This window comes from Misgurnus anguillicaudatus, chromosome 14 (genome assembly GCF_027580225.2).
Source record: "Misgurnus anguillicaudatus chromosome 14, ASM2758022v2, whole genome shotgun sequence".
Classification (NCBI taxonomy): domain Eukaryota; kingdom Metazoa; phylum Chordata; class Actinopteri; order Cypriniformes; family Cobitidae; genus Misgurnus; species Misgurnus anguillicaudatus.
In genome coordinates, this window is record NC_073350.2 from 31,203,791 (window position 1) to 31,229,379 (window position 25,589).

General features: G+C 37.9%; 1 protein-coding gene across 3 annotated transcripts in view; it reads right to left on the minus strand.

Annotated features, from left to right (window-relative positions):
• bsnb (bassoon (presynaptic cytomatrix protein) b) overlaps positions 1-25,119 on the minus strand; it is a 120,218-nt gene extending 95,099 nt beyond the window's left edge. For 2 of the 3 annotated variants that reach the window (XM_073876308.1, XM_055183597.2), the window contains exons 1-2: positions 24,761-25,119; positions 1,458-1,827 (exon numbers count right to left, since the gene is read on the minus strand). In XM_073876308.1, coding sequence (XP_073732409.1) covers positions 1,458-1,827; positions 24,761-24,939 — 549 coding nt within the window. In that variant the 5' untranslated portion in view covers positions 24,940-25,119. Of the gene's footprint in view, positions 1-707; positions 854-1,457; positions 1,828-24,760 lie in introns of those variants that run through there. The other variant, XM_073876310.1, reaches the window with a different exon arrangement.
• Positions 25,120-25,589: the final 470 nt, after the last annotated feature.

Consider the following 25,589-nt stretch of genomic DNA (forward strand, 5'->3'; position numbering starts at 1 on the left):
AGTATATTTATGTCCAGTGTTGGTGGTAACGCATTATAAGTAACGCGCATTACGTAATAATATTACTTTTCTGACGAGTTAAGTAACGCATTACTTTATAAATGTACATATTAATATTTTAGTTACTTTTTTAAAAAAGTAATGCGAGTTACTTTTCAGTTTAATTAATTCATTTTAAAAATAAAATAATGTACTGCATTAAACTGAACATATTTGACATTTTTGCAATCATAAAAAACACCTGCAAGGCCTGAAAGAGATCAAGCTCAGCCAAGTAAGAAAAAGTAACGCAAAAGTAACTTAAAAGTAACGTAAGCATTACTTTCCATGAAAATTAACTAAGTAACGCAATTAGTTACCTTTTTGAGGAGTAACTTAATATTGTAATGCATTACTTTTAAAAGTAACTTTACCCAACACTGTTTACGTCCTATTCCCTCTTATATTTATTTAATTTTAAAGACAGTTAAAGCATCATCTGCCAAATGCATAAATGTAAATAAATATAAATGTGCCAGTAACACAGTTAAAGCAAACTTCAGCAACATCTTTTTTGCTCACCATCTAAAAATATATCTGAACTGTGTTTTTCCAACCCTCAACAAACTGCCCTCGGCTATTGACTCACATTTCTCTCTTAATGGCTTTGCTAGAGTTAAGTCCCTGTAAATCCCCGAAAATGAATTCAGAACTGCCAATATTCTCACCCTCTCCGTCCATGACCATTGGCTAATTTTCACTTGCAGGCTTAAGAAACATGCGACCCATTTACACCTCCAAGCGACATCCTCAAACACGCTGAAACCATCTCACCCTGACACGCTGAGCGCCGCATCCGCTCGCTCTCCCACACAAGCATCTTTGAACATTCACTCGCTTCCTACACCGAGAAACACAGAGAATCACATGCACACGAGCAGACTCGGGGTCTGTATACTGTAGTGTGTGTGCTGGGGATGTGCCAGATGGAGGCACAGAGCAAGGATTCATCAACCACATCTCTGTCTTCTGGCAACAGTAAAACTTTGATCAGCACAGTACTTTTAATAAAGAAAATCACTATTGCCTAGCATTTCAACTGCTCTCTCTCTCTCTCTCTTTCTCTCTCTGATTTGATCACGTCACTCACAGAGTAAACCTGATATGCATACTGTACACCTTAAGTGGTCTTTAAAAACATTAAACTTTAAGGCTTTGTAAACAAACATTCAACAGAGGTAGAATGACATCAATATATTTTAAATAATACATTATTTCTCTTTTGATCTACTTTAGTATGCATTTACAACCCATGGCAAGCTTTGTCCCCAATCCAAAAATGACAAAGGACACATGCAGCACACAAAACTTTTTCAAGGAATGTATTCAAGGAAATTCGATCCACAGTGCATCTTGCCATTGCAAAATTTTATAATAATAATAACTCCTTAAAAAACTGAGATTCACATGCTGCTTACCTCGGTGAGGTGCGGGTTGGGGTTGAACCCGCATTGGTTGCACACTTTGGAACGGCACTGCGTGCAGGTATTGCAGTTTGGCTGGCCGTCCGTGGTGCCCATCAGATCTGCGCTCTTGCACACCGGGCAGAGTTTGCTGCTGGGCATGGGTGCAATCTGGGGCAAAGAATAGGGCGAGGTGGGTGCACTTCCCACTGGTGAAACGGCGGGTGGGTGCCCGCTTTTTCCGCCCCCGACGTCCACCCGGAGGTTTTTCCTTGCGGCTTGACCCTGGCCGGGTCCCTGGGATTGTGTCGGGGCTCCTGGGCCAGGTGGACCACCAGGATTGGGGCTCATGCTCGGGTCGGTCTGATTAGGTTTGCCTTGGATACTGTGGGAAAAGAAAGACATCAGTATATAAATAAAGAGTGGTTGGGTTGTCATATGCACTTGTTTTATTTTAGGGTCCACCGATGTTTGTGTACCCACTTAACTATCCTTTAGGGACAAATTGAAGATGAGCAGCTTTGACGGTTTAATAATGTGTTTTCAGTGAAAAGCAAATGATCTGAGCAAGGCGCCACTCAATTAGATGGACCAAATTTAAACGTGCGAACAGAAGATTTATGTTACAGCGTTTTAGACAAACACTTCTTCTGTAAGCTACAAAAAACTTAATCATTAAACATAGAAATAATATTAACATTGCGTTCAGAATTGATTTGGCACTATGTAGTTTGTGGCATATGTTTAAAATGACAGATTGCTGGACACTTTGCTAAATCCATCGACCGATTTAAAGAGCTTTGTGCTTCGGCCTCTGAGTAATGAATGAGAATAGTAAAAGAAATCAGTACAGGGGGGCAAATACTGGGGTAAGAAACAGACGGACTGGAAAGGCCTTTAAATGCTTTCCTAAATGACTGTTATTTGTGGCCACATGAGGACAAAGTGGTTCCCTCTTCAACTGTGCATATTAACTTGTCTGAAATGTCTGTTATTGAACTCTGACACAGAACAAAAGCTGCTAGTGTCGAAGACAGATAACGTATGAATGAATTATAAGTTAATTAAATAAAACAAACTGTGTCTGGTTATAAATTAATTAAAGGTTCCTATTAAAGCAACAATTACGACTATGGCTAAAATCGTTTGCATTAAATACAAAATTCTATTTAGTTTTATTTATATTGCACACATTAAACATATGTGTGTTATTTCTGTTACAATGTTTTAGTTCTTACTAAATAAAACAATTACAATGATTGCTCAAAACCATTTGCATTAATTAGTATGTGTTTTTATTGCAGTCACAGTTACTTTATTTATATTGTTTTTTTAATGCAAACTCACTCAAAGTGGCTTTGCAATAAAATTAAACATTTTCATGCAACCCAACAATGCCCTAATACACCTTACCAACCCCACAGCAACCCTGGCAACAGCCCAGAATGCCTTGGCAACACCAAAGCAACCCTCTTGCAAACACCCAGAACCCCTTTGCAACCCCACACCTGGCAACCACCCAAAATGCCTTAGCAACCCCACACCAGGCAACCACCCAGAATACCTTAGCGACCCAAAAACAGCACCTCAAACACCAAGGACACCCTGACAACCACCCAGAACACCTTGGCAACCCCAGGGAAGCAAGCATACCAAACCCCAGCAACCACCCAGAGCACTTTGACAACCTCATAGCAACACCCTAGCAAACACCCAGAACGCCTTAACAACCCCACACCAGACAACCACCCAGAATGCCTTAGCAACCCCAAAACGCCTTTGCAACCCCACAGCTGGCAAGCCCAGAGTAACCCCCCATCAAACACACAGGACAACCTGGCAACTACTCAAAACACCTTAGCAACACCCCACCTGGCAAGCATACCAAACACCAGCAACCACCCAGAGCACTTTGACAACCTCATAGCAACACCCTGGCAAACACCCAGAATGCCTTAACAACCCCACACCAGGCAACCACCCAGAACTTAGCAACTCCAAAACAGCACCCAGGAAACACTGACCGCCCGCCAGAACACCTTGGTAACTCCACAGCAATACCCTGGCAATCAGTCAGAATGCCTTTGCAACCCCACACCTGGCAAGCCCACAGTAACACTGCAGCAAACACACAGGACACCCTGGCAACTACTCACAACCCCTTAGCAACGCCACACCTGGCAAGCACACCAACACCCCAGTACCACCCAGAGCACCATGACAACCTCATAACAACACCCTAGCAAACACTCAGAACACCTTAGCAAACCCAAAACAGCACTGCAAACACCAGAACACCCTGAAAACCAACCAGAACACCCAGGCAACCACATAGCAACACTTTGGCAAACACCCAGAACGCCTTAGCAACCCCACACCTTGCAATCACCCAGAACACTTTTGCAACCCCACACCAGGCAACCATGCCAGATGCCTTAGCAACCCCAAAACAGCACCCCAAACACCCAGGACACACTGACCACCAACCAGACCACCTTGGTAACTCCACAGCAATACCCTGGCAATCAGTCAGAATGCCTTTGCAACCTCACACCTGGCAACCCCACAAACACCCCGTCAAACACACAGGACACCCTGGCAACTATTTAGAACCCCTTAGCATCCCCACACCAACACCCCAGCAACCACCCAAAGCACCTTGACAACCTCAAACCCACACCCGGCAGGCACCCAGAATTCCCTACAAACCCCACACCCACCCAGAATGCCTTAGCAACCCCACACCAGGCAAATGCCTTAGCTACCTCAAAGCAGCAACCCAAACACCAAGGACACCCTGACAACCCCCCAGAACATCTTGGTAACCCCACAGCAATACCCTCAGAACGCCATAGCAACCCCACACATGGCAACCCCACAGTAACACCCTGTTAAATACAAAGAACACCCTAGTAACTACTCACAAAGCCTTAGAAACCCCACAGTAACACACTGGCAAACACCCAGAAAACCCTGGCAACTACTCACAATGTCTTGGCAACCCCACATGTGGCAACCACACACCTGGCAACCCCACCAACACCCCAACAACCGCCCAGAGCACCTTAACAACCCCATAGCAACCATCCAGAACACATTGGAAACCACCCAGAACACAATAGCAACACCCTGGCAAACACCCATGCACAATTTTGCACAAAAACACACTTTATTCTGGAAAATGTAATGTATAAATTTCATTTACACTGTGTAATAGACTAGCAAAAGAAAATAAACAGAAACTTCAAGATGAATTTCACAGGGGATTTCATAGCCACTTTATGTGTGAAACTCGAAAAAGCAAAAATGTTGAATGACAGGAAGCAGAAACTGAGCATGAGGGTGATGCTTGGGTGATTGAATTTTCCATTCAAAGAAATTCTGTAAACAGAACCATAATGGAACAAAAAGCTTTTCACTTCAGAGACTGCACTGCAAACACAAACACATATTTCTCCACAAGAATCTCAAATATCCACTATTGGTAGTTTTATTACGGTCATCCAAGTATCTACCTGCAACATTGACCTTTTCTTTAGAAAATCCAGTTTATACACAGGCAGTAAAAATACTTTCCATGCATTTGTCAATATTCTCTAATGAGCTATTTATTGTCGACTCAGCCAAAAAAAAAAAAAACAACAACACCACTGGTACTTTTCAAACCATGATCAATAAGATTTTATGTAAATTTCAGAGCTGACAAAAAATGAATCCAGAATGCAACTCTTTTCAAAACAACAGAATTAACCAACAATTAAAACAAGTGCATTTTAAAAACGAAACTTTTAAAGAGCACCTATTGTCCGATTCACGTTTTTACATTTCCTTTGACATCTAAGTGTATTAGTACATGTTAACAATATGCAAAAGGTACAAACCCCAAAGTATACGCTGATGCGATTTATCATCTCCAACGTAAATCTCTTTTTTTGGACTACAACAAAAACACGGATTATAGGCTACAGTTTACTTCCTAGGATTGGTGATGTAGACAAGACCGACATTATCATAATTCCTCCCGCTTCTGACTCACAGCCTATAAGTTAACTCCTTTTAGCATTGCATTGTGAGCGAATCTTTCAAACATGGTAAGCAGCGTCACATTTCCTGCTGACGTCTGAGCTATTCAGGCCAATCACAACGTACACACTAGCTGGCCAATCAGGGACACAGAGCTTTTGAAATCGGTGCGAGTAAAATCTGGAAATGTGGAAAAAATTTGTTTTTTAACCATAAACCACACAAACACATTATATTATACCAAATACACAAAATAACATCGTATTTTAGCAATGAAATAGGTGCTCTTTAAATGTAGGTGTTTACTGTTTACGTCAGTTTAACTCTATGTAATATATGCATCATGATATAAATTTGAAACAACAGGAAGCGAAGTCAATATAGACTACATACAGTACAAAATGTAGAAATATAAGTCAGTGTGAAAATTGTAGTGGCATCTAGTGGTGAGGTTGCGAATTGCAACCAATGGCGTAGTCCACTGCTCACCCCTTGCTTTTGAAAAACATAGAGAAGCTACGATAGCTGCAACCAGACAAACATGTCATCTTCAGAGACAACTTAGTAAAAAAAATTGTCCGTTAAGGGCTTCTTTAGAAAAACGGCAGCACAAAATGGCGACTTTGTATGTAGATAAAAAGGTCTCGTTCTAAGGTAATAAACACATAACGGTTCATTATGAAAGGTCTTTGTACACCCCTGATAATATAGTTTATATATCATTTTGCATTTCTGTCAGAAGATCCTTCTAAAAATTACACACTGCACCTTTAAGAGGTCTTTTAAATTTAAATCCAGTATTAGTTGGGCCAAACAACACATAGCAATTACATTTTAAATACACTTTTTCCTAATTAATCCTCGAAGCTAGATTTGCAGCAGGTTGCTGCCTAAACACACTTCCACATCTGTCAAACTCATTTTTGGTCTCCTTTAGCCTTTTTAGGTCCCCATATTGTCAATAAAGGCACAAGATGTTTGTGCAGACGGAAGGCGTGTATCACAAGTCAACAGCTGTAATGATTTTCTCTTCTTCTTTCGTCCACACACTGGCACTGGGATTAGCGAGCAATTATAAAAACGCCAAAGCTTTCTCTATGGTCATAACAACGTCCCCAGAGAGGCGGCTTATGCACACACAAGACACTTCAAAAGCTTACACTTTTCAGATTCAGAGAACAAAAAAAGGGTGCGGGGACTAAAATAGCAGAATTCACAGTAACAATGAGTCAGAGACGGTGCGTGTCGGTGTGTACGGGGCTATGCTTGGCTCGCTCTGTGGTCGGTCCAGGAATATTTCTAGCACCTGGTGCCTCATTATATCTGGCCTGAAACCTTCAACGAAACTTCAGTAGCAAAAAATAAAAAAAACAGGCAATCTGAACTCCTGTCCTGGCTCATCTAAACTCATTACTGCTGTCTGAATGAACAGAAACGCTTCACACCAGGAGAAAGGTTCATTATTTTAGTGTCAGCCTTGTGTCTTCTGAAGAAATTTAATCTACTTCCAAATACTGTTTCAAAGTTCTTGCCGTATATTCAATTTACGCACTATATTGATTTCTGGCATTGATAGATTGATGGAGAGCGATCAATGGGTTTGTCCAAGCAATGGAAGACGGGGAGCAGGGTGGACATGGAAGTAGTAGTTTATTTAACTTCTAATTTTTTTATAATAGCAAAGCATTTAGAAAACATTTGAGTTACAGAAAATTAGGTTTAAATATTTTATCCGTAAGCACCCACACTGCAAAAAATGATTTTCAAAAAAATTATTTATTTTTGTCTTGTTTTCAGTAAAAATTAGGGCCGGGACTCGATTAAAAAAATTAATCTACTTAATTAGAGGCTTTGTAATTAATTAATCTAAATTAATCGCATTTTAATCTCATATAAATATTTGACCTGAGAACATTAAGAAGTATTTTTACATGGATTTTTATGAATAATGACTGAATACATAAGCTTAACAAAATATTGTTTATTTTTGTTCAACCAAGTCGTTGTACACGGAGTCGGGCTAATGTCCACGCTAGCTGCTGTATGTTTTACATTGAGATTATACTTGAGGCTCGATGTGCTGCGGTGATATGTGAATTCCTTGTTGCATATCTTACACACAACCATGCTCTTATCGACGCTTACCAGTGATGCGCAGGTCAATGTATAAACAGCCCGCCCGCAACTCGGACCGCAAAGAAAAAAATATATATATTATACCCGACCCGCTTCCTGGCCCGCATTTCTTAAAGTAGTTTGTTTAATATTGCAGGGTTCGGGACTTCTCAGGTTTTGACTGTCTGTGTTCTGGTACCTATGTGCGCGGATGCCCCACCTCGCGTATAAAAACAACAAAACATAATATACTATATAGCCTATATTAAAATTAAAATATATACAAATATGCATAATATATTTTTTAAGTTGCACATCGTTTATAGGTTTCTTAAGTGGGATTCGGATGTGAAAAGCGCTGCATAATGTACGCGCCTTTAGTGTTACCATTGAAACTTAACTAAATAAAAAAAAATAAGAGGTGATATATAGCTTTAGCCTACATAAATGCTTATTGCTTTAATGTTGCGAGTTCCTCTTCAGCTTTTCTTGCTGTTATGTTTATAATAGTTCATTGTTCAGAGTTCATATTGATGATCTTATAGTCAATTTAAAAATGTTCTTACAAACTGACTCTATTCGTTTAACTTTTTTCCTTTACCTGCCGTCGCTGTTCTCTGTGCGTGTCCTCCGTCAAAGTAGCCTATTAAAATTAATATGAAGTTGATTTTTAAAAGTCTTAAGCACACCGCAAATCAAACGTGCTGCTACAGTATGCTCTAAATGCGCGTGTAAATTTAACTTCTGGGCACTGCCAGGCTGATTTTTTGAAAAGTAAGTGATATAGGCTACTCACTGCATGTTTTGGCATTCGGTAGCATATGCATCAATGAGATGCACGGTGTTGCTTTTAATGTTCTTTTTAATTTATATTCACAAAACCTAACAACAAAACATTGTTTATAATTACGAGACAAATTATTTGAAACGAAATTCGTTTTAAAGTAGCAAACAAAACTTAAATTAAACTCGTAATAAACTAATTAAATTAAAACAAAACAACATTACAACAATATTTAAACCCAACAATACTCAAACATTAACATATAACAGACATTAGGATACATGTTAAAATAATCTGTAGTTTGTTGGTAGATGTTTATTGGGCAAAACCTCCGTTGCAAACCTCCATTTACCAGAATAAATCATTTTTACTTTGAAATTGATGCGTTGTCACGTTAAAATCAGCTGTTCGTTTAGGTTCCGTCTACTTTTATTTACACTGCATCACAACCCCGGAGTTCTCGAACTAAACAGGGTCTGCAGCATTTACGAATGACTCTATTAATAAGTGCGATTAAAATGCGTTAAAATGTTTAACGCGTTATTTTTTGTGTAATTAATTAATCTTAATTAACGCGTTAAAGTCCCGGTCCTAGTAAAAATATCTAAAAATTCTTAAATTAAGATGCTTTTTCTTGATGAGCAAAACGACCCACAAAAATAAGTCTAGTTTTTAGACCAAAAATATCAAATTTAAGTGATTTTGCGCATAAAACAAGCAAAAAAAATCTTGAACATTTTTCTTAAACACTAAATTCAAGAGAATTTTGCTTACCCCATTGGCAGATTTCTTTTTTTTTTTTTTTTTTGCTTGTTTTATGCACAAAATCACTTAAATTTGATATTTGTGGTCTTAAAACTAGACTTATTTTCTTAGGTCATTTACTTATCAAGAAAATACATCTTAATTTAAGAATTTTTAGATATTTTTACTGAACAAAACAAAAATACTAAGTAAGAAAGTCATTTTGTTGCAGTGAATAATACATTTTTGTTGAATTTTTCTTGTATTAAGTAAATTTAAGAAAAAAATTCTTATTCCTTTTTTTTTTTTTGCTTGTTTTAAGCAAAAATTCACTTAAATTTTATAGGTTTTGTCTAAAAACTAGACTTATTTTCTTAGGTCATTTGCTTATCAAGAAAAGACATCTTGATTTAAGAATTTTTATAAATTTTTACTGAAAACAAGACAAACTAGGTAGAAGGTCATTTTTTTTGCAGTGTAACATACATCAGTGCCATTGTTTTGTCTTAAGATGGATACCAGTACTGTTTTTTTGTAATGTATGTTTGTAAAAATGACTTAAATGTCCTAATATAACTAAGGCCTAGTCCTGAATTCATCTAAATCCATTAAACTGCACATTTAAAATATAAAAACATGAATTTGACATTCATCACTCCTGTTTAAAAATCTCCTGCACTGCAAAAAATGACTTTCTTATTTAGTATTTTTGTCTTGTTTTCAGTAAAAATATCTAAAAATTCTTAAATCAACATGCTTTTTCTTGATGGGCAAAACGACCCAAGAAAATAAGTCTAGTTTTAAGACCAAAAATATCAAATTTAAGTGATTTTGTGCATAAAACAAGCAAAAAAAATCTGCCAATGGGTTAAGCTAATTTTAAAAATATCAAAAAATTCTTAAATCAAGATGCTTTTTCTTGATGGGAAAAACGATCGAAGAAAATAAGTCTAGTTTTTAGACCAAAAATATAAAATTTAAGTGATTTTGTGCATAAAACAAGCAAAAAATCTTTCAATGGGGTAAGCTAATTTTTCTTGAATTTTGTGTTTAAGAAAAATGTTCAAGATTTTTTTTTTCTTACCCCATTGGCAGATTTTTTTGCTTGTTTTATGCGCAAAATCACTTAAATTTTATATTTTTAATCCAAAAACTAGACTTATTTTCTTGGTTTGTTTTGCTCATCAAGAAAAAGCATCTTAATTTAAGAATTTTTTTTTATATTTTTTACTGAAAACAAGACAAAAATACTAAGAATTTTTTTGCAGTGTGAGTTCTCTGAAAAGGAAATAGCTCACATTAAAACATTTTATTATGCTGGATGATCTTTGAGACAAATAGACAGGTGCTCTATTAAATTTCTTAAGTGCTATCTATACATCAGAATACAGGAGTAAAGCAGGGTAAAAATGCGGTATGGTTTAAATGTGAGCTTCACCCGTATGACTCAGTAGGCATGGTTAATGCTTCATTGCCTCTCTATCAGTAATTACACAAGTACTATTGAGGCGTGAGGACACTGGGATAAATTTTGCCACACGTTTCATCGATGCTATTATGCAGAACAATAAATACTACTGACTGATTTGATGACATCTGATAATGTCCATATCACTAGAGTTTATAAAGGGATTATGTGTAAATGAAGTGTGGGTAAAGCCAGCCAAAATTACAAAAAGGATGAGCTCACCATATATCTCTCTTAAACGATAGATTTACTGTGCCTTTGAGGTGTTTGTTATATTTATTGATCTTAAATGCTTGCTCCTAAAACTTAACACTATTAAGAGGTTGTTTAATGGCAAAACATGGCCATTATAAATACTGTAAATTGAATGCTCAGGGGAAAAATTTATTTCTTAGAGGTTGCTCGCTCATAGCTCACAAATTCAGATATGTTTGCCAAAATATCTTGCTAGGAAAAATAGCAGGAAAGGACTAAATTGTTAATTAAAAATAATGAGTTATGTAATGAACTGTCTATATGTGACCCTGGATCACAAACCAGTCATAAGTAGCACGGGTTGCCAACAATACATTAGTAACATTAGTAATACATTATTATTAGTAATATGTGTTGCTAAGGACTTTATGTGGGCAATTTTAAAGGTGATTTTCTCAATATTTAGATTTTTTTGCACCCTCAGATTCCAGATTTTCAAATACTTGTATCTTGGCCAAATATTGTCCTATCCTAATAAAGCATACAACATTGGAAAGCATAATTTATTCAGAGGACAATAAATTTTGACCTTAAAAAATTGACCCTTATGACCAGGGTCACATATAATTATATATAACATACATAAATATAATACAGTATATTTGATAATTAGATTGTGTGGACGTCCTAAAACAGAGATACTGTCAAAAAATCTCCAGCCCTAACCAGAACCAGAAGGAGATTTTATGCACGTTTATGATAACTGTTGTTAAAAGTCATTTGTTCAATTATGTCATTTTTAATGCAGAGATGACATTGTTTGAGACGTCTTTGTTATGACAACTTGACATTACCAAGACATCATAACTTGTCATAAATCTGTCATAAACATGACATAGCAGAATAATTTTCAAACTTAAGAAACTACACTGAAAAAAATTATTCATTCAATTTACTCGATTTTTTTAATGTAAGTGGTTGCAATCAATTTATTTAAGCTACATTTTTAAAAAATTTAGTAAAAAAAACAAAATAAAAAACGTTTGATTAAATGTAGCTTAAATAAATTGATTGCAACCACTTACCTTAAAAAATGAGTTAATTGAATGAATCATTTTTATTTTTATTATTATTATTATTATTATTATTATTATTATTATTATTATTGAATGACTGATTTTATTTGTTAAATACATATAGGAAACTTAAAAAAACATTATGAACTGAAGAATATTTATGATGTTGTTATAAAACTATTTGACAGAGTAATAAAACTTAATGACATTTTAATGACAAATTATATTTATACCACTGGAGTTGAGGTCAAGAAAAATATTCATGACGCTGTTATAAAACTATATGATAGAGTATTAACACTTAATGACATTTTAATGACAAATTATATATTATACCACTGGAGTTGAGGTCAAGTAAAATATTCATGACGCTGTTATAAAACTATATGATAGAGTATTAACACTTAATGACATTTTAATGACAAATTATATTTATACCACTGGAGTTGAGGTCAAGAGAAATATTTATGACGCTGTTATAAAACTATATGACAGAGTATTAACACTTAATGACATTTAAATGACAAATTATATTTGTATCACTGTAGTTGAGGTCAAGAAAAATATTCATGACGCTGTTATAAAACTATATGACAGAGTATTAACACTAAATGACATTTAAATGACAAATTAAATTTGTATCACTGGTAAAAAAGTGGTCAGTTATGTTGTCTTGGTAATGTCAAGTTGTCATGATAAGTTATAATGTATTGGTTAATGTCAAGTTTCATAACAAAGACATCTCAAACAATGTCATCTGTGCATTAAAAATTACATAAAATGACACTTAATGACAGTTGTCATAAACATGCATAAAATCTCCTTCATGTTCATGACACGTGTCATGTCATGATTATGAATGTGTCATGTCAGTCATGAACACCCCTTTAAGTAAAGTGTTACCGAAAAGGGTACAAGCCCCTAACGCAGTCCAAAGTCTAACCCCTAACATTAGCACTAACCTTAAAATCTGGTTTTTAAGGTGTCAGGAACACCATAACCCCAAAGTTTAGCCCAAACAAACAATGCAAGATCAAACAATTGTATTATAAGAATCATTGTTAGGGATGCATCAATATATTGGCCTATAATCAGTATCAGTTTTGCACTTCAAAACTTTTTCACATCAAAAAAATTGAAACTATTGGTATCGAAAATTTTGTATTGGTGCATCCCTAATCATTGTGGTGTTAGTTTCACAGTGAAGGCAGCATACACAAAACCCGCAGGATATTTCTTCAAGCCAGCAGAGATAAACTAACCAACAATTCAACTACTTTTTATCACAGTCGATAGTTTTCAGCTTTGAACATTTCATTATCTCTATACAAAACTTTATTACAACAAAAAGGCTTTGCACCCACCACATTTATAGATATTTGTAATCAATATTTGTTGAATTCAGCTTTGCTTAAATACCAAAGGATATAGAGAGTTTGGAGAGAACGAAAACTTCACATTTCTCTCACAGCTTCAACTTTTTAAATACAGAATGAATAAGTAAACAGATCGGCCCAAGGCGATGCACGCTCAATGCTAAAACAAAGCTTATATTACTTGGATTGTTCATGCTTATATTGTATCATTACTTATAGTGTTCCACAGTGAGACTAAAGTAAGCTAAAAAAAATACAACTTTCATTAGCTGATCAATCTGATTTTATAGCTTGTTCAAAAGTGATGCAAGGATAGGATCATCGGTTGTCAACAGATTCTGAATATATTACAAAGAAATCTTGCTAGTAATGGCCTGTTGGCTCTGAGGACATCTGTATGCTGATGTATTCCTAAAAGTGGACAAAACTTTGACAGAAATTCATATTTACAATTTTTCATTCAGGAAAATGAACTAAACATATCGACAACTTATCCTGCCAGGAGGGGTGTATAAAATGTAAATGAGAACATGCAACACAAGCACAACTGGACACAGACGACCAATAGCAAGTAACAAATCATAATCAATGAAATAATCCGAATATGGCTGCATTCCAGTTGCATATGCATTAACCATTTGTACGCAAGCGTGCAAGCGTGTATTCCAGATATACAGTACTACCATGTCACATGATTGTGTTTTGATACCACAGACACGCTTGTCTAGTAGTGTTGCGCTTAAACGTTGGCATGTAATAAAAATGACTTGACATTGTTATACATATGAAATAGCAACATCATGAAATTAACAACTCCTCTATAGTAGCACACTGAGTTATGGTTAGTTCCTTTAGGAAAGTATACCAGATATTTGGACTTCTATTTTAGATTATACAATTGGGAAACACTAATCCTAATCTTGCATACTACACAGGGCAGACAGTACTGCATGCAAAGTGGGATGTAGCCTATACTGTTAACATGTTTACTTACATACCTGTGACACATCTATTACTGATCGGTATAAAAATGTCAACTTTAAATGTTAGTGACCACAATAAAAAGGGTCATTATTGTTGCCACGAAACAAAGTGATTTGATACATCATAACCTTCTTCTAATCAAAAAGTCATTGTGTTTGCAGTGATTGATTGTCTCATTAACTAAATCATGTAGTACTTATAATTATCAAGTGCTCAAGTAATTATTCCTGAGTGAGAAAAAAACAAAAACCATAATGGAGCACTGATTAACATTGTGTGCTCGACCATCTTAAAGCAGGTAATCGCTGTCTACGGATTTCTAGACAGATGGATGGATGAATGGATTGATGGATGCATGGACGGATGGATGGACAAATAGATAGAGAGATAGACAGACAGGTAGATACTGTAAATGGATGGATAGATCCAGGGTAAATGGACAGATATACTGTATAGACAGACAGACAGATAGATAGACAGACAGACTGATGCTATAGGTGGATGGATGGATTGATGGACAGATAGATAGATATATAGAAAGATAGATAGATAGATAGATAGATAGATAGATAGATAGATAGATAGATAGATAGATAGATAGATAGATAGATAGATAGATAGATAGATAGATAGATAGATAGATAGATAGACAGACAGTCAGACAGGCAGGCAGGCAGACAGACAGACAGACAGATAGATACTGTAGATGGACGGATGGAGAGAGAGAGAGAGAGAGAGAGAGAGACAGATATATACTGTAGATGGATGAATGGATGGACTGAAAGATACTGTAGACGGACGGACAGATAGACAGACAGACTGATGCTGTAGGTGGATGGATGCATGGACGGATGGATGGACAGATAGATAGAGAGATAGATAGACAGACAGGCAGACAGACAGACAGATAGATACTGTAGAAGGATGGATGGATGGATGGATGGATGGATGGATGGATGGATGGATGGATGGATGGATGGATGGATGGATGGATGGATGGATGGATTGATGGATGGATGGATGGATGGAGAGATAGACAGACAGACAGACAGACAGATAGATACTGTAGATGGATTGATTGATGGATGGGTGGACAGATATATAGAAAGATAGACAGACAGACAGACAGACAGACAGATAGATACTGTATATGGATGGACAGATGGATAGATGGACAAATAGATACAGAGAGAGAGAGATAGACAGGCAGGTAGATACTGTAAATGGATGGATAGATCCAGGGTAAATGGACAGATATATAGACAGACAGACAGACAGATAGATAGACAGACAGACTGATGCTATAGGTGGATGGATGGATGGATGGATGGATGGACAGATAGATAGAGAGATAGATAGATAGACAGACAGACAGACAGGCAGACAGACGGACAGACAGATAGATACTGTAGATGGACGGATGGAGAGAGAGAGAGACAAAGAGAGAGAGACAGATATATACTGTAGATGGATGAATGGATGGACAGACAGATACTGTAGACGGACGGACAGATAGACAGACAGACTGATGCTGTAGGTGGATGGATGCATGGACGGATGGATGGACAGATAGATAGAGAGATAGATAGACAGACAGACAGGCAGACAGACAGACAGATAGATACTGTAGAAGGATGGATGGATGGATGGATTGATGGATGGATGGATGGATGGAGAGATAGACAGACAGACAGACAGACAGATAGATACTGTAGATGGATGGATTGATGGATGGGTGGACAGATATATAGAAAGATAGACAGACAGACAGACAGACAGATAGATACTGTAGATGGATGGACAGATGGATAGATGGACAAATAGATAGAGAGAGAGAGAGATAGACAGGCAGGTAGATACTGTAAATGGATGAATAGATCCAGGGTAAATGGACCAGTAAATAGAGAGATAGACAGACAGACAGATAATGTGGGTGGACAGACGGACGGACCGACAGACAGATACTGTAGGCGGATGGATGGACAGATAGATAGATAGATAGAGAGACAGACAGACAGACAGACAGACAGATTGATACTGTAGATGGATGGATGGATAGATGGATGGATGCATGGATGGAAGGATAGATGAATGGATGGATGGACAGATAGAGATAGAGATAGACAAACAGACAGAAAGATAGATACAGTAGATGGACTGATGGAGAGAGAGAGAGAGAGAGAGAGAGAGAGAGAGACAGATATATACTGTAGATAGATGATGGGTGAACAGACAGACAGACAGACAAATAGATACTGTAGATAAAAGGATTGATGGAGGGATGGATGGATGGATGGAAAGACAGATACTGTAGATGGATGGACAAACAGAAAGATACTGTAGATGGATGGATGGACAGACAGACAGATACTGTAAATAGATGATGTATGGGTGAACAGACAGACACACAGACAAATAGATGGGCGGACAGACAGACAGACAGACAGACAGATACTGAGGGTGGACAATGGTTGAATGGGTAAACAGACGTATAGATAGACAGATAAATACTGTATGTGGATAGATGAAAGATACAGACAGAGAGATACTGTAGGTGAATGTATGGATAGGTGGATGGACAGACAGATAGAAAGACAGACACACACATAGATGCTGTAGGTGAATGGATGAATGGGTAGATGGACAGATAGATACTGTGGACAGACGAGTGGATGGAAAAACAAGACAGACAGATAGACAGATACTGCAGATTGATGGATGATGGATGCTGGGTTTCCCGCAGCACTTTGCAGTTGGGGCGGCCCGCCTAAGCTGGGAAACCCTACCGCCTTAACTAGGTCGTCCAAAAAAATAATAATTCACTGCACAATAGGCCGTCAAGTGCATCTCGGAGAATAGCGCGGACGCGCTTCACACCGCGAGCGGGCATGCGCGCCACATGGCCAAATGAGAGAAAGACATGGTCCGTCAATGTCTGGAGGATAAGTAATAGCCAGTTGATAAAACATTTTGGAAAATAGCGCGGACGCACACGGCGAGCATACACGCGCACAACACGGCCGAAACGGTCCGTCAACTGTTCTTGCAAATTTAAAGTAAGTTAGCAGGTGATTGCCATCCCCACACGCCCAACCCTACCACCTTACCTAACAACTTTTCTGATGGATGGAAAAATGGACAGATGGTCAGATATACAAAGACACTTTAGATTTATGACTAAATGGCCGCATAGAATGACAGATAGATAGAGAGAAAGACAGATAGATACTACAGATAAATGGACAGACACACAGATAGACAAACAAACAGATAGCCAAGTAACCATGTGTGTGTGTCTGTGTGGGCTACATGATCAGCTTCCTCTTGAAATGCTGATTTGAATTCATCCATTGTATAGGCAGACAAAAAAAAAATGTCTGATGTTAATCCTACTCTAACCATAAACCCTAAACCGGGTACAGTCGCATATGTATGCGGTTTAAGAGCAGGGCTGCACATTAACTGTGAAGCCCTGCTTTCTCTCTCTCTCTCTCTTTCTCTCTGCGGTCTATAAAGGCCCTAACAGCACCTTCAGACAGCCATGTCTGTTAGATCAGATTAATACTGATCTGTAGTGCTGAGCACTAGCCTTCACTTCTCTCCCTACTGCACAAAATCTGAGCTAACACCATTGATGACTCACAGAGAGAACCAAACCAGTGGGAGTCTCCACATGAAAAGTACAGGAACAGATGAAGACTGAGACAAGCTCCATTTATGTCGTCTCTAATGTACATAACGACTGTATTACTACACCACTGCATAACATTACTACAGTCTTACTGTACTCATGCAGTACTACACCCCCATGTGATGTGGAGTGCTGTAAACCCATATAGTACACTACACTATTTATCACAATACTCCACCATTACTATTAAACTGTTGTGCTATGAAGATCCAAAAACGTTTTAGGGTTCTCACTTGTTGATGTCACTCCTGAGCTGTGTCATTAAGCTACCCATGCTGGTACAGTCTAAGGACAAGAGGAACACCCCAACATAAAGTAGCACATGATGAACCTTTTCAAATTTGGCCTTTGAAGATGTGGGTCAGAGGTGCATCACTATATTACATCAGTTTTCTTCCGAGGCTTAATAAAGGGAACAGTTTAAAGATACCGAACAGAAGCATAAGGAGAGGTCTGAAAGATCGCCTCGGGCTCACAAGGACCATTTATTAGATTTCTGTGTCATTACAATTCGAGCCCTTTTATCAGGGTGTGATATCGTGGGTAAGACAGCAACGTTCTGCTGGGAAATAAAGCGCTGGCATTCTCCTCAGTCTTCTCTTGTATTTCTCTTCATCAACTCCTACACGCTGCCTTGGAAAACACACAAAGCATTTTGGGCTTCATTCAAGCGGACAAAATTTTCTAACATGTCCACATAGACTACAAGACAAAATGTCTCTCTTCGTATTACCTGGCCTTGCTGTTAAAGCGACATTTGTTTACTAAAAGGTGCATTAACTGGGCCGAACCTTTTCTGCATCAGCATTGCAAACTGAGAACCCTAAAGATTTTTTATGTCAGTAATGGAAGAACTTGACAGAACGGTAAACCTCAATGAATTGGACCAGTGACTTTTAGCTACATCCATCACTCACCACCTGACCTTACTAATGCTCTTGCGTCTGAATGAAAGCGAATCTCTGCAGCCAAGTACCAACATCTAGTGGAAAGCTTTCCAGGAAGACTGGAAGCTGTAATGGCAACAAAGGAAAGGGGCGCTTCATAATATTGCTTATGGTCCTGAAATGAACGATTTCATGCAAACACATATTAAGCATGTGGTGTTCAAATATCCACATGTACTCTAAAATTGCTGGGTTGTTTTCAACACAGCGTTGGGACAAAAAAGGACAAACCCAACCAATTGGGTTGTAATTTAATTTAACCTATGCTGGGTTGTTTCTACCCAAAATGCTGGGTTCCTTTAACTCATTTTTGGGTCAAATATAAACATTTTCCGGGTAAATGAACCCAACAGGTAAGGTTTGTCCCTTTTTGAACCAACACAAGATTAAAAATAACCCAGCATTTTTAGAGTGTGCATTTAGCCATATGGGGCGGTTTCCCGGACAGGGCTTATCCTTGTCCCAGATTAATGGGCCTTTTCCATTCCATAGTACCCCATGGTTTGGGTCGGGTCCGCTTACTTTTGGGGGCTTCTCAACTGGGTACAGTACGTAGTACCCAATACTTTTGTTTGTACCACCTCGGTTGGGGTTCCAAGCGAGCTGAGCTGATACTAAAACGTGACGTGAAAACACAGAAGATCACTGATTGGTCTGAAAGAATCGTGACGAGCGTTATGCTAAACGCAAGATTAGCTTTACCTTTGTGCTTGCGCTGTCTTGAGCAAACCTGTTGTCATCTGTGCTTTTTTGTAAGCCCCCATACTCCCTTTTAGCGGTAAAAAAAACATCCACAGGTGTGCAATGCGCGATGTGCAAACATTTATTTTTATGGTGGTCAATTTTGATTTTGTGGCAGACTGACAAATAAATTAATGTATGGGAAACTAGATGGAAAAGCTAACCAAGTCAAAGTGAAGTGAGCTGACCCAACCTGACCCGTGGGGGTACTATGCATTGGAAAAGTGCCATCAAATGCATGTTTGAGCTGCCTACTTTTAAAAACACCCTGCCCTGACATATTCCAACATATATCAGTGGTGTTTTTTTGTCTTAAGATGCACACCTGTAATGTTTTTTTTTTTGTAGGTATGTTTGTAAAAAGACTTAAATGTCATAATATAACTTAGGCCTAGTCTTGGATTTATTTAAACCCTGTCTGGGAAACTGCCCATATGCACCTTCTCAGTTGTTAGAAACAATGCCTAAACAATAGCCAAGAAACAACAGACTTCATTTTTTAAAGCTTGACCAGCTTATAAGACAACAAGGACTGTCACTGTGGTCCCTAAATGTCACTGGGGAGGGGAGGTACCCTTTACACCTAAAGAGTTCATATTAGTACCTCAAATGTACATATTGGTACCAAATCCTACATTTTTAACTATTTAAATTTACACTGCCCCAGTGACAGCTTTAATGTAAAATTACAGAAAAAATATATATTTTTGTGTCACAGAAAATTTCTGTAATTTATTGTGCCCGTTACTTTACGGTATTTTTTAAGCACCCCAGCAGCCGTAATTTTACTGTTTTGTAAAGATTTTTTTACAATGTAGGGACCATTTTTTCTGACCATTTTTCGCTGTGTAGTGGGCAGTTTTCAGGCACAGACTCGCTTTTGCCGATCTGAGTTAGAGTCCTGGTTTGGCGTCCTTGCCGGTCCCATGCCACCCAAAACCGAATAAAAAACTAAATAAAGTATTGTCACAATATCATATATATATTAATATTTAATTTCATTTATTTCTTTATTTTCGTATCTCTCTTTACAACTATGAATTTGCTGTATAGCTGCACTATGAAAAATTATTTGCTGCATTTTTTTGTTTAATCAATTCCAAGTCATTTCAACTTATTATTATTTATCAGTCCTTCCAGAAAAAGGCAAAGGTTTTTTTGTGATTGATGCCTGCAAAAATCCTTGATCTTGTGGCACGTTTTCTTAAAAAATGCGATGGAATATACAGGATATTTATGCAATTTTATGCGATGAAATTGCTGGAACTTGCCAATATTGCGTGAACTTGCAAAAGCTGCGTGAACTTGCAAATACAGTGTGCAGCTTTTGCAGCTTTTCATTGATGTTCACGTCATGTAATTACTAGGGATGGGCATTCGATTAAATTTTTTTAGTCGATTGTCGGGAGAATTAACGATCGACTATCGATTAATCATTAATATTTTTATAATAAAAAATAATTATTTAAAGGGATACTTCACCGATTTAGCATTCAGCTTTGTATCTGTAGAAACCCGGCAGTATTACTGAATGACCATGTTTCCCTCCATCATTTCCCCCTGAGAGGAGAGATATCTGCATTTTGGTTCTGCAAAAAAGTCCTCCGATGATGCAAAAATCGTCATATTACATCATCGGAGGACTTTTTTGCAGAACCAAAATGCAGATATCTCTCCTCTCAGGGGGAAATGAGGGAGGGAAACATGGTCATTCAGTAATACTGCCGGGTTTCTACAGATACAAAGCTGAATGCTAAATCGGTGAAGTATCCCTTTAACTTTTATAATTCAAAAATGTTGAATTAAAAAATACAGCGCGTTTTCCTCCATGAGACCTTTATTACAAGATCAACTTGTGGCAAACAGTTAAACTACATTTAGTTAGACAAATGGAACATATATGCGCTTGAATATGCGGTGCTCTAAAGCAGCGGAACCTGCAGCTGCGAGCCGCATTCTTAAAAAGAGACCTCATTTGTTCCAAAAAATCATGACCTCTTCATGATTTTTTTTTTAATCAAAACGGAAGATCACAGAGATAACGGAGTATGGTGTATATTGCACCCTGGTGGTAAAATGTTGAATTGCTGCCACACAGTGAAATTCATTTAATTGCTTCAAGACACACGCTACGCTAGGCAACGCAACCTGCATTAGATAAAAAAAGTATTCGATTAATCAATAACAAATTAACGTCATCGACTAAATTCTTAACAATCAATTATCGATCGTCGATTAATCATGCCCATCCCTAGTAATTACGTCACTTCCTAACATTCCCATGACAGCAGGGAACATGACTGCGCATGTGTGAAGTAAATGCAACTTTTTTTACATTCTGCTAAGACAGTGGTTCTCAAACTTTTTCAGCGTGCGGCCCCCTTTGTGTATGGTGCATTCCTTCGCGGCCCCCCGCGAGAAAATTTACGACAAAAAACAGTTCTAAAACTTCAGATTTAAATTAAACAAAACATTAAATTATACAATGTAGTGCTGCCTTATTTTTTTTAGGTTAAATTTCACAGAATTCATGATAATCATGATGTATTTTATAAAATGTCGTAAAACTGGGGCCCCCTGGCACCATCTCGCGGACCCCCTGGGCGCCCCGGACCCCAGTTTGAGAACCACTGTGCTAAGATATATGTGACTTTTCGCTACGAAAATGCGGGGATTATGCAATCACGCAAGCCCCGCATATTTTGCGAGCAGAAATCTGCAATTTATGCTGCGAAAGTGCGGCATTTTAAAAATGCGGCCCCCGTATAAATATGTAGACTTTGGCTGATTATGCATTGAATCATGCGATCGAATAATCACATTTTTCTGGAGGGACTGACTTATCTTGACAAAAGATGAGTTGCTACTTATAAAATGAAGTTGACATATTTCAACTATTTGGTTGTAAATCTGAGTTGTCTAAACAAAAAAATGTAAGGCAGCAAAGAATTTTTGACAGTGTGCTTTGCAACGATGCAAAACTGTAAAAAGCTTTATAGAAATAAAATAAATTGAATAAAATCTGAATACTGCTTTACAAAGAACTCTGCAAGACGGTGAAATAGTTTCAAGGATTTAGTTCAGGAAAACTTCTCAAACTCATTTCAAAACATGTCTAAGTCAAAGGAATCCATGAGGGACCAGCACAAGGTCTTGTCAAATTCGTAAGCATCACACGCACTTTACCAGTGAATGATAAAGTGGCTACATATTGCACATAAGACAGCATCACTCAGTCAGTAAACAGGCAGATGCGGTCGGTCGTCTTACACAGTTTACATGCACGTGCATGATAAGATGACATTGTACAGAAAAATCTATGCATTGTATCAGCACATAAATAAAAAACTTGAGACGGGTGTAAAAAATGAAGTCTCAGGGCCGCCCATGAGAATAACAAATGTTTCCCTTGCTCAAGCTGTAAAATTTTCGATTGTCCCTCTCTCAAACTTACACAAACACACACTCGCACAGAAGTACGACAGCAACTACACACCCATTTCAGGAGTTTTAATGATGCCAGTCAGACACAGACAGACGCTACGTGCGGCAGTAACACCTCGCCGTGTGAATATAGTGAAACCCAGCTACAGTCTTTCAGATTTACTGATTTCTACATAAAAGCATCCTATATAATGAAACACTGACATCAAGGATGTAATCTTACTTGCACAGGTCTGACCAAAAACAAACAGAGAGCATGATCACCCTTCTGTTACAAACCTATTTCATTTGCATCATTTCAGCGTAAATCGATGTTTCAGGTTGGCCACACAGTGTGTGTGCACTATAGATGCCGTAAAATGAACAGTAAGTTATATTTCTGAGACAAGGAAAGGGGATATAGTATGTAGTCTGTAACAGTGGTTTAAACTATGCAGACACAAAAATAAGGAGCAGATTTGTTCTAACAGGAAGAAATACTACTAAATGCCAAAAATAAAAGGTAACTGACCATTCAATCATTTAAAAATTGTCACTGGGTCAGTATCCTTTTGAAAAAGACCTAATTTAGGTACATATATGTATACATTTGATACCAATATGTGCATTTGAGGTACTAATATGCACTCTTTGGGTGCAAAGGTGTACTTTTTGAAAGGGCACGGCCACAGTGACAATTTTATTTCAATGCATCTTATATGTTGTTGATAAAATATTTTGGTGCAAATTGGTTGAAGATAATCAACTTAACATTGTCAGCAGGAAACTATGACTCAAACTAACTAATGCTGACCCACGGTAAGAAAGATAGTGACTAACTAGACAATATGCATCCATCATACATTAGGCTATAGCATAAATTTGGTTTGCACGAAGCTGCATTATTTGCACAGAATGCAGCAGAACAGAAGCAGATATGTACTCGTGCACGTGTAACAGATTAGTCACATGGATCCAATAGTCAAAATTTGATCAATTATTAATTCAGTAGCATTTTATCACGACTGCACTCTCTAATGAAGGCTTAAAGTGTTTTTACAGTGTATAGATAAAAACATGTTGTTAACACCAGCAATATTAGGCGTGGCTTGAAAATCAAAGATTGAAGTGTTTCTGCAATACCGCACCCATCTATAATGATGTTAAATAATGTCGTAAGGTTGTATAAAATAGAGGAGGTTCACGTAATACGTCTCACACAGGATATTAGCACGTGCCTTGCTTTCATAACCTACAATATCGACGCCCACACATACAATATATCATTTCACACATATCTATAACTGTTTAGTATGCATCTAGTATTATTGTTTTGCACATCATCAACACCTTATAAAGGCTTTAACACATAAACTAACACACCAGGCTGTGTCCGGGACGGCGCATGGGCAGTTATCTAATGTGAATGATTTCCAATGAATGGAAACATACTACGATGCATAACCCAAACATAGCCCACTCGGATTTATATGTAAATAGATCTATGCATCAAGTATGAGATCAAATAACAACGTGAGTCAAGCACGAGTTGATTCCTGACCTCAATCACATATGGAGGATTTCTAAGAAGTTTCACTACATGATATGACCAAAAGTGGCTGCATTTAACAACAAAGACACACTATCTGATCTACAATGTGTAAATTAAACTACACGATGTGTATTACTCCCATAGAATTGAAAATTATACGGGATCCCCATACTGTTGAAATGATTCCGGCATCGGATACCTGTTCATTCCCGGTCCGTGTCCGGTTCCTGTTCCCCCAATAGGCGCTCCATTGCTCGGCTTGTGGAGCTGTCCACCGCCCGCCGGTGCTGAAATGGAAGCCGGGGCTCCAGCCGCGGGCACAGCGCCGCCCGGTTGCCCCGGCTGGCCTTCTCCTTCAAGGCTGGCTTCATTCCCCATAGTCTCTCGGAGTGAGACGGAGGCGAAAGACGAGATCTGTTGACGAGCGTCTGATAGGGGCGTTTAACAAAAAATACAAACTCGGGAGAGAAAATTCAACGTAGCTCCTCTTCCGCCATCATCACCTACGATACAGCATCCTGAGCGGAGCGCGCGCGCCTGCGCCCAGAGGAAAGCCTTGACCGAGCACGCGCGTAGAGAGAACAGAAATATGGGCGGAGGAAACGTGAACGCGCCCGTGTCCTAGATCTACAGTGTTATAGCACTCAACAGAAATGCATACATTACATATAATAAAAAATAACTCATTCATTGTGGCATTTGATCGCAGCATTTGTATTAAGAAGCTTAAATGACACTATGAGTAAGTGTTTCTCTACATATAAATCAAACACTGAACTATTTGAACGGCTTTATTATTAATGGCTGGGGGAATTCGTGACAGTATCACGAAAAAGAATTTTAAAATTACGTGACTATAGGTACGTTATTTCATGTGATTGGGCTGGCTGTGCAGTGTTGAATTTGATCCCTTCTTGATTCCTGAGCAAAGATTGTAATAATAAAAATTATAGTATTGACTAAATTGGCATTTCATAAGAAATGAAACATTTATGATTACATTGAATTATTCTTTAAAGAGCACCTAT